Below are 11,975 nucleotides of genomic sequence, written 5' to 3'. Positions count from 1 at the left end.
TGTCCGTCCGTCCGTCCGTCCGTCCGTCTGTAGACGCATTCTGTCCGGACAACTCCTCCTAAACTGCTGGGCCGATTCCAATGAAACTTCACACACATATTAATGATCATGGGTAGATGTGTATGCCACTTTCTTTTTCTCAAAATTATGGTTGCTATGGCAACCGGTCACTATAAACAGGTTTTCTGATAAGAACCATAACTTTAAGATTGTCCGGAACAACTCCTCCTAAACCGAAGGGCCGATTTCAATGAAACTTCACACAAATATAGAGGACCATGTGTAAATGTGCATGCCACTTTCTTTTTCTCAAAATTATAGTTGCTATGGCAACTGGTCACAATAAATAGGTTTTCTGATAAGGACTATAACTTAAAGTTTGTCCTTACAACTCCTAAACCGAAGGGCCGATTTCAATGAACCTTAACACAAATGTAGAGGACCATGTGTAGATGTGCATGCCACTTTCTTTTTCTTAAAAGGATGGTTGCTATGGCAACTGGTCACAATAAAAAGGTTTTCGGAAAAGAACCATAACTTTAAGTTTGTCCGGACAACTCCTCCTAAACCGAAGGGCCGATTTCAATGAAACTTTACACAAATATAGAGGACCATGTGTAAATGTGCATGCCACTTTCTTTTTCTCAAAATTGTAGTTGCTATGGCAACTGGTCACAATAAACAGGTTTTCTGATAATGACTATAACTTAAAGTTTGTCCATACAACTCCTAAACCGAAGGGCCGATTTCAATCAAACTTCACACAAATATAGAGGACCATGTGTAAATGTGCATGCCACTTTCTTTTTCCCAAAGTTATAGTTGTTATGGCAACTGGTCACTATATTACTGGGTAATCTTAGTTAGCCTCTAATTAACAGTTCCAACTCACCATTGACTCTTGCAGATTGGCAGATTGCGGGGGTATTAGTCAGCCATCCTGGCGACAGTTCTAGTTACCGCTATTTCTCAGAAAGTACTAAATGGATTTTCTAAAATTTCTTACACCTCATGTGGATGTATTTTGTGTCAGCACTTCTTGATATAGTTAGAATCCAGCATTCAAACGTATAAAAGTTCAAACATCGCCAAATACCGTGGTTTAGAGAATCTTCATGCGGTAAAAGTTTGTGAGAAGTAAAATATACAAAATGACATTGATGTTATATTTATGTAAATATATATTCTAAATAGTATTGTAAAACGACGAACCATGTCCCAATTGATACTTACTTACACTATTATCCCGAATAAAATAGAATTGACGTAATTTCATTCAGCATGAATTGGTTTTAACAGAAGAAATTAACAGCCTTCCTAACTAAATGGATAAGCAATACAAAAACACATGTGTCTGTAATATTTTATAATAGTTTAATCTTGCGTGCATTTTCATTGACTAAGAAAAAAATGAAGTCGCCCTTTGTAATATCGCTTTTGCTTGGCTGGTACAGTGGCGTAGTAATTTATAAGAGAAAAGAGTTTATCAATAACAGCAGATTTCCACAGGGACTATGTATAGTAAAATAAATCATCATAATTAAGTTTTGAATTAACTTGAATATATCTTATGTAATGGAACAAAAAAAGTGCAAAATTATATGAGCTGTATTATGGATATGGTTTTAAATATACGTTGGCTGTGTACTCCACAATCTTGAAAAAAATAATTTTTAATGAAATCTGTAGGTATATTGAAATTCTACATGCTGTTGATTAAAATGAAATTGAAATTGACACGTACCTGTAACAGCAGACATTGTAGTCAATGGAACGGTACCTTCAACGTATTAAGTCATCATAAACAGTAATCGTCTAGAAAAGACGTCCCAAACCCTTAGGTGACAATGTTTAGATATAAAAAGATGACCGTCTCAACCCCTTAGGTGACGATATAAGGATTATACCAAGGATGGCCGTCCCATTCGCTAAATGGACGATATTTAGATTTACAAATGATTGCTGTCCTTACCCTTAATGGATATGTAGATTGTACCAAGGATGGTCGTCTCTTACCTTTAACGGGCGATATGTGGTTTATACTAAGGACGGCCGCCCCAACCCTAAATGGACGTTATATAGATTATGCCAAGGATGACCGTCTCTTCCCCTGAATGGACGATGTTCAGATTGTACCAAGGATTGCCGTCCCTACCCTTGAATAGCTATGTAGAATATACCACAGATGGCCGTCCTAACCCTAAATGGACGGTATTCAGATTGTACCAAGGATTGCCGTCCTAACCCTAAATGGACGGTATTCAGATTGTACCAAGGATTGCCGTCCTAACCCTAAATGGACGGTATTCAGCTTGTACCAAGGATTGCCGTCCTAACCCTAAATGGACGGTATTCAGATTGTACCAAGGATTGCCGTCCTAACCCTAAATGGACGGTATTCAGATTGTACCAAGGATTGCCGTCCTAACCCTAAATGGACGATATTCAGATTATACCAAGGATGGCCGTCCTAACCCTAAATGGACGATATTCAGATTGTACCAAGGATGGCCGTCTCCCTTTAATGTGGAAATAAAGATTATTTTAAGGATTTCCGTCCCTATTCTGAACGGACGGTATGTAGATTATACCAAGGAATATCATTCTCATCCCTTAATTGCCGATTTGTAGATTTACAAAGAATGGCGGTCCCTACCCCCTGAATAGATATGTGGATTGTTCTAAGAAAGTTATTCTGTCACATAAATGTTTGATTCAATCTGATTAAATTTCATTCAAACTGTTATATCATAAAAGCTGCATTTCATTACAGGATGGCGACACCATATCCTAGTGTCTTAATGCTTTCATTGGTGACTATGATGACGAAGGTGTCTACACATTGTGTTGATGTGGCCAACTGCTCTTGTTTCCAACACAATACCATTGCCGACTGTTCAAGAAAGCAGTTGTCATTTGTTCCAAATTTTCAACCTAATGTGACAAAAATCGACCTGAGCTTCAACATCATATCAACATTATTACCTGGCAAATACGTAAGTGTAAAATCAGATTCATCAGTCAAGCCAAGAAAAAGCAACGGGCCATTTACTTCCTTATCCCACCTCAAGTTCCTTGACCTCTCCAATAACAAATTACAGTATAAACCGGAAGTGTTCCCTGTTGGAGTATTTGAGGGTCTAGTGAATCTGGAAACATTGTACATACAACATAACAATAATTACAACGAGGATCAGGCTAATCTCATCTATCCCCAAAGTCTCAGCAAACTCACCAAACTGAAACGACTCCGGATTGATGGGCTGGACGCCACATTGAATATCTCCAGAATACTACCAACAATGCTTGCGCTGGAAGAATTGAACATCTCCGGGGCAAGTGGAATGTGCTACATTAAGAAGTTTGAGGCACAGTTCTTTAAAAATGTTCCAAATCTAGTAACTGTTACTGTTTCTGATTGTTATCTGACATATATCGAAAATGGAACGTTTGGTTCGTTGTCGCGTCTAAGATATCTTAACGTGTCTTATAATGATCAGTTGACGTTTGCTGCCCTATCGAATATTACTTACGGCCTGCAGTATACCAATATAACGTCACTGGATATCAGTGGGTTACATTGCATCTACGGTGTAGGCACGCTTCTTTTCGTCAGTGACATTAACGGGTTACAAAACACGAGCTTAGAAACGTTTGTATGTAATAGCAATCGACTTGTGCAGTTCGAGCGCAAGTTTGTGTACAACTTACCCTCCACGGTAAAGTACATCAGCATCAGAGACAATAGACTTACCTTTGGTATGTACATGTTTGAAGGTGGTGCTTCGTTAACCAGCCTGTTGAGAGTCGACATCAGTGGGCAATACACGTCACACGACCCTACCAAATCGCAAAGATTCTGTGATTGCAACGACTGGAGGGGTCCGCCCAAAAGCGACTGTCCAAAGCGACTGTCCCCTATACAGTCACATGCATTTCACTCAAGTGATTCTAGGTTGTTAAAGAACGATGGTGAGCCCATGAACCGGACATTTTACGTGCCGCCAAACCTTACAGAATTTGTATCTGAACACGCAAATCTGGTTTATAAAATTCCAAAATTATATTTTGAAGCCAACATTGTTCAAAAGATGAGCTTTAAAGGAAATTTTCTCTATTCTTGGATTGGTCCCTTAACAAACGCGCATTCTTTGGTTTACCTTGACCTATCCTACAACTATTGTTTAAACGTAAGCACTTTCTTTTTTCAAGATGGCGTGAAATTGCAGACATTATTGGTAAGCAATAATTTACTTGGCTTTGTTCTTTTTGAGGACATCAAGGGAAAGACATTTGAACGCCTGACAAATCTGGAGATTATTGATCTGTCATCGAACCGAATTGCTGAACTTGGATCAATGATATTGAAAAATCAAGCAAATATGACTACACTTAATCTAAGTTCTAACCTTTTACGGAAATTTGACGTTAAAATTGGTCACATGGAAAAACTACAATATCTTGATCTGTCAGATAATCAACTCCCATATCTAGATCCTTCAAGCATGTCGGAAATCAACAATTTGCTTGCCCGAACGAACTTGAGTATTGATTTATCAAATAATCCAATTCAATGTTCGTGTGAGAAACTGGAATTCCTCCGATGGATGGTGACGAACAAACGCGTGTTTTCAAAGTTTGAAAAGTACCAATGTTCTTTCAGCAATGGGACGACGGTGTCTTTCCATAACCACGATTCTCCACTTGTCGAGCTAGAAGTGAGGTGTGCCAGTTACGTACCGCTTATTGTGTGTGTAGTAACGGCCATTGTCCTCTCCCTGTCGGTAGCTATAGGCGGTCTGGTTTATCGGTACAGGTGGAAATTGCGCTATCTCTTTTATATAGCAAGGAATAATTTCACTCTGAGCAATAATGTAAGGAAGGACCGCCGTGATCGTCTGCTCTATAAGTATGACGCGTTCATATCGCATGCTGATGAGGATTCCGAATTCGTCGTTGGCGATCTTCTTCAAAATATGGAGGAGACTCGCCAGTTTACCATTTGTGTACACCAGCGTGATTTCATAGCGGGGCGAGATATTGCTGGCAACATAACAAACGCCATCCACAACAGCCGTAAGACGGTTCTGATACTGTCTCCAGACTTCCTCCGCTCAAACTGGTGTATGTTCGAGTTCAACATGGCGCGGATGGAAGGGATCTACTCCAGGGAGAATACAAGCAACATCTTCATCGTGTTCTATAAACATGTCCGACCAGAAGATCTTCCTCTCACTGTAATGGAGTTCATCAACAGCGAAACTTACCTGGAGTACCCTGGCGATTTACAGGGGAACGCTGTTTTCTGGGACAAAATGGCGCAAGCTTTGGCGGTGTAATATTACGGTTTGAGACAGGTGCATGTGGGACAATCAGACGTTTTACTAAAGATTTGTTTAAAATATTGTGTTTTGACATTCTTTCGTTATGTCAATGCTCCCGTGAGATAATTGGTGTCGTGGTAGGCTCATTGCCAGAGCTGCGCGATATGTATCTTTAATCGTTGTTAGATCTGGTTCCGTTGTTACATCTTGCCCGTTTTTTCTCCTACATCTTGGTAGATCTGAACCCGTTTTTAGATCTAGACCTTTATCAGATCTGGGCTTCTTATAGATATGACCCATTATAAGATCTTTCTCGAAGTTAGGTCTGAGAGAGTTATAAGATCTAGGCCCGTTATCAGATCTGGTCCCGTAATCAGATCTAGGCCCGTTAACAGATCTGGTCCCGTAATCAGATCTAGGCCCGTTATCAGATCTGGGCCAGTTGTGAGATTTGGACCAGTTATCAGATCTGGTCCCGTAATCAGATCTAGGCCCGTTATCAGATCTGGTCCCGTTATCAGATCTAGGCCCGTTATCAGATCTGGTCCCGTATTCAGATCTGGGCCCGTAATTAGATCTGAGCCCGTAATTAGATCTGGGCCAGTTATCAGATCTGAGCCCGTAATTAGATCTGGGCCCGTTATCAGATCTGGGCCAGTTGTAAGATTTGGACCAGTTATCAGATCTGGGCCCGTAATTAGATCTGGGCCCGTTATCAGATCTGGTCCCGTAATCAGATCTAGGCCCGTTATCAGATCTGAGCCCGTAATTAGATCTGGGCCCGTTATCAGATATGAGCCCGTAATTAGATCTGGGCCCGTTATCAGATCTAGACCATTATCAGATCTGGGTTTCTTATTAGATATGACCCATTATAAGATCTTTCTCGAAGTTAGGTCTGAGAGAGTTATTAGATCTAGGTCCGTTATCAGATCTGGTCCCGTAATCAGATCTGGGCCCGTTATCAGATCTGGTCCCGTAATCAGATCTAGGCCCGTTATCAGATCTAGGCCCGTTATCAGATCTAGTCCCGTATTCAGATCTGAGCCCGTAATCAGATCTGAGCCCGTAATTAGATCTGGGCCCGTTATCAGATCTGAGCCCGTAATTAGATCTGGGCCCGTTATCAGATCTGGGCCAGTTGTAAGATTTGGGCCAGTTATCAGATCTGGGCCCGTAATTAGATCTGGGCCCGTTATCAGATCTGGTCCCGTTATCAGATCTAGGCCCGTTATTAGATATGGTCCCGTAATCAGATCTAGGCCTGTTATCAGATCTGGTCCCGTAATCAGATCTAGGCCCGTTATCATATCTGGTCCCGTTATCAGATCTAGGCCCGTTATCAGATCTGGTCCCGTATTCAGATCTGGGCCGTTATCAGATCTAGGCCCGTTATCAGATCTAGGCCTGTTATCAGATCTAGGCCCGTTATCAGATCTGGGCCAGTTATAAGATCTGGGCCCGTTATCAGATCTGGGCCCGTTATCAGATCTAGGCCCGTAATTAGATCTGGGCCCGTTATCAGATCTGAGCCCGTAATTAGATCTGGGCCCGTTATCAGATCTAGGCCCGTTATCAGATCTGGGCCGTTATCAGATCTAGGCCCGTTATCAGATCTGGGCCGTTATCAGATCTAGGCCCGTTATCAGATCTAGGCCCGTTATCAGATCTAGGCCCGTTATCAGATCTGGGCCGTTATCAGATCTAGGCCGTTATCAGATCTGGGCCAGTTGTAAGATCTGGGCCAGTTATCAGATCTGGGCCCTTAGTTAGATCTGGGCCCGTTATCAGATCTAGGCCCGTTATTAGATGAAAGCCGTTATTAGATCTGATCCATTATAAGATCTGGCTCGATATTAGAACTTGGTCTGTTCTTAGATCTGGTCCCGTTATTAGATCTAGTCCATTGATCCAGATCTGGGTCCGTTATTAGATATAGATCCCTGATTAGATTGGACCCAATTTTAGATCTAGGCCCTTACTAGACCTGTGTCCATTATAAGATCTGGCTCGATATTAGAACTGTGCCCGCTATTAGAACTGGGCCCGTTGTAAGATCAAGGTCCATTATCAGATCTTGGCCCATTATAAGATCTTTCAAAATCAAAGAAATTCGTAGGTCTTCATGTGAAGAAAATATTTATCTGTCCTAACGAAACGAAACTATAAACGACACAAATCATTCTGATATTCCATAGATTTTTATTTTGATAAACAGCAGTTAAAGTAAAGAAAAATTAAATAAAAAAATGACAGTATATCACAGCTGATATCATACAACCGTTTATCTATTTTTTAGCATCTGCTCCGGATCTCACACTTTTCGAAGAACGACTTTTGCGCTTTTTGCTTGACTTTGTCCGTGTTCTGCTGTTAGTATTGGCGTTCTCCACGTCTTTTTCGTGTTTTTGTATACGAAGGTGTCGAATTTCCTCAGAAGCAAGGCAATACTGACTGGTATTTTTCATCATTTCCTCTGCAGATTGTTTCAGTTGTTTGGCCTCTTCTCTCAGAAGTCGGGCTTCCTTGCCGACCAGTAAGTTGGACTCCCACATCATTCGTTGAGCTTCGTCCATGACCGCTAAAGCTCTAAGGTGTATCTGATCGGCTCGTTGCGATTCTTCGCTGACTTTCGGAGTTGGAGGCAGACGGATTTTTCCTTTGATATATACGCCATTCTTTGATCCGTTTTTATTTTTAGGTTTCTCATGATTAGCCGTTTCCCTCTTGTCGGGCTTGGCTCTTTGTGTTACCGGCGTTGAAGACTTATTTTCGGCTTCGTCCCATAACCTGCCTATACTCTGTAACATAGACTTGGCGTCTACCTTTATCTGTCTGGCTTCATATCTTAGCTGTTTGGCCTCAATTCCCGACATCCGTCTGGCCTCCCTCTCCATCTTCTCGGCCTGTTGTATCAGAGAATTGGCTTTGATGTACGCCTCATAGTATTTCTTGGCATCCTTATTGGCCGGTTTGTAGTTGTAGATGCTGTCGGGTGACATTGGTGGACGACCTTGCCATAACATGAAATTTCGGATATATAATGGAGGATGATAGCGGATGAAAGCAGAGGAATTAATACCCATTTTGCAAAAGCTGTGTAAACGAAGTTTCTGCAGTCACGCCATAAGTTGCTATGAAGTACCTCTATTACGTCACTAACTATTAGAGATTTCAGCACGTCTGTGACGTAACAATGCCTGCAGACTTACCGAAAGAAATCCTTTATGACGTCACAGCGGGATTGTATTCTTGTTCAATGTATTTCATCAGTTCAAACCAGTCAAAATGACTGTAGGAATATTAATAGCTTCAGTTTTAGATTATTTTTTTCGACACATACTGTATAGTGCTAAATTGATATCCAACAATATTGTTCATGTGTAGCGGAACTGGACCGGGTCGATCGTCGGCGACCAGGTAGCTCAAATGGTAAAATGTAATAGGAATGTACATGTAAATGTAAATTTGTATGTGTTCTATAAAATCTATTAAAAATATTGCATGCTGCCTAAAAATTCTCACAGAAACCCACCGCTTTGTTCGCCAGACTACACCATGTATAATCACCTCGTTTAAATAAGAAATAATTGATGTTACTTACAATTTTACTTGTACAATACACTGACTACAAATGTATGCTGATAATTATATATATAACGGTATACATACGTTTGGTTGGCCGGTCTTGATGACATAGAGCAAGAGTATGTATATCTAACTCTGTATTGCATGTTATGTATAATAAACACAGTATTGTAAATTATGTATAATAAACACAGTATTGTAAATTATGTATAATAAACACAGTATTGTAAATTATGTATAATAAACACAGTATTGTAAATTATAGATAATAAACACAGTATTGTAAATTATATATAATAAACACAGTATTGTAAATTATATATAATAAACACAGTATTGTAAATTATGTATGATAAATACAGTATTGTAAATTATGTATGATAAATACAGTATTGTAAATTATGTATGATAAACACAGTATTGTAAATTATGTATAATAAACACAGTATTGTAAATTATATATAATAAACACAGTATTGTAAATTATGTATGATAAACACAGTATTGTAAATTATGTATGATAAACACAGTATTGTAAATTATGTATGATAAACACAGTATTGTAAATTATGTATATAAACACAGTATTGTAAATTATGTATGATAAATACAGTATTGTAAATTATGTATGATAAACACAGTATTGTAAATTATGTATGATAAATACAGTATTGTAAATTATGTATGATAAACACAGTATTGTAAATTATGTATGATAAACACAGTATTGTAAATTATGTATGATAAACACAGTATTGTAAATTATGTATAATAAATACAGTATTGTAAATTATGTATGATAAACACAGTATTGTAAATTATGTATGATAAACACAGTATTGTAAATTATGTATAATAAACACAGTATTGTAAATTATGTATGATAAACACAGTATTGTAAATTATGTATGATAAATACAGTATTGTAAATTATGTATGATAAACACAGTATTGTAAATTATGTATAATACACACAGTATTGTAAATTATGTATGATAAATACAGTATTGTAAATTATATATAATAAACACAGTATTGTAAATTATATATAATAAATACACTATTGTAAATTATGTATGATAAATACAGTATTGTAAATTATGTATGATAAACACAGTATTGTAAATTATGTATGATAAACACAGTATTGTAAATTATGTATGATAAACACAGTATTGTAAATTATGTATAATAAACACAGTATTGTAAATTATGTATGATAAATACAGTATTGTAAATTATGTATGATAAATACAGTATTGTAAATTATGTATTGTAAATTATGTATGATAAAAACAGTATTGTAAATTATGTATAATAAACACAGTATTGTAAATTATGTATAATAAACACAGTATTGTAAATTATGTATGATAAATACAGTATTGTAAATTATGTATAATAAACACAGTATTGTAAATTATGTATGATAAACACAGTATTGTAAATTATGTATGATAAAAACAGTATTGTAAGTTATGTATAATAAACACATTATTGTAAATTATGTATGATAAATACAGTATTGTAAATTATGTATTGTAAATTATGTATGATAAATACAGTATTGTAAATTATGTATGATAAATACAGTATTGTAAATTATGTATTGTAAATTATGTATGATAAACACAGTATTGTAAATTATGTATGATAAACACTTTTAACTTTATTGTATGTTGCTATTTATAATACATGTATTACGACCCATGAACTAGTATCTTCAAACGCTGTTGTCACTATTAAGCAAAAGATTATAAAGAGAGTGTTTTAGTAGTACAACTTATAGGACACTATTGTATACTCCACTCACTTATAATTATCCATTCGATATTGCCGCTCAGAAATGTCAAACATCTGTAATCTTACTGTAATATTTATTTTAAATATGATATATTTTGTTAGATCTACTGTATATGTAACGTAATTATATCAATGCTGTCCATCTTTCGTTAATTTGTATTATATATTAAGGATTGTGAATTATATGATGTAATCTTTTAATATGCTTATGAGCAATAATGCTTAAGTGAATAAAACATTGAACATTGAACAGGAGGCGAGTTATGTTTTGGTGTAAATCATTTTATAAAGTCCCTGATAAATTTCCAATTTCGACTTTTTGTTATTACATTGATCCACAGGCGTCTGCTTTTGGTTCGTATTAATAGAAAAAATAGACCCTACACTTTCTATTAATGCTAACCAGAAGCAGAGACGCCTATGGTTGACCAGACATACATAATTCCTGTATAGCGTTAATTTGTAATATTTACATTTCCACTGTGTGTTCTCTATATGAAGGTACTAACAAAATTAGCGTTCATTCCTAGGTGAACAATTAACCTGCCGCGTATGAATACATACAGTACACTGTTGGTGCCAACGTCAACATTGAGAATGCAGAAGTGAGAATATAAAATCGCGTTTGATTACACATAAAATAATGTTTTATCAACTTTAACGCGCGTCATTTAAAATATCTGTCAAAAAATGCCGTTCATACACCAGTGAACAACAAAAAATAACAATTATTTCTTAAGAAAACGTTGAGGATTTACAGATTAGTTAATGAAGAACTTTAATACCTTAGAATGACGTCCAGGAAAGACAACATTATCAGTCATAAATTGTCTATATAAACTTCAGAAAAATCAAGCTAGCTCATTCTCACTATTTCATATCTAAACCAAACTGATATATCTGAAGAAGGCGCAAGTATTTTTCTGAATTGTCAAATTGCCCGCAATTCTAAGTCTTTAAACATCCAATTGTTCATTTCAAATAACAAGTCACATATCCCGTCATATGGCTTATCGTACTTTTCATGTTTAAAAACACAGCCGAATTTCAGCGTGACCGTGATTATTAAAATATTGCGGTACTTTGATAGAACTTTATTGTACACGTGATTGCCGTGTACATAACTTTATCTAAACTTAAATATAAAAAAGTACATGTGTTTCCTTTCATAATATAGTCATCCATTCTACGGAGGCTGGGAAATAAAAAAAAAAATTGTGTGACTGACAGTACTGCGATAACACGCAATAATGTGGCATT

General features: G+C 37.0%; 1 protein-coding gene across 1 annotated transcript; it reads left to right on the top strand.

The window, feature by feature from the left end:
- Positions 1–2,822: 2,822 nt before the first annotated feature.
- Positions 2,823–5,362, top strand: LOC117343148 (toll-like receptor 4). The gene is made up of 2 exons (XM_033905472.1): positions 2,823–3,398; positions 4,275–5,362. The coding sequence occupies exons 1-2, from the start codon at positions 2,823–2,825 to the stop codon at positions 5,337–5,339; spliced, it is 1,641 nt and encodes a 546-aa protein (XP_033761363.1). The 3' UTR covers positions 5,340–5,362.
- Positions 5,363–11,975: the final 6,613 nt, after the last annotated feature.

This window comes from Pecten maximus, chromosome 2 (assembly GCF_902652985.1).
Source record: "Pecten maximus chromosome 2, xPecMax1.1, whole genome shotgun sequence".
In the NCBI taxonomy this organism is placed as follows: Eukaryota; Metazoa; Mollusca; class Bivalvia; order Pectinida; family Pectinidae; genus Pecten; species Pecten maximus.
The sequence above is the reverse complement of the archived record's forward strand: the minus strand, read 5'-3'. Positions and strand labels throughout refer to the sequence as shown.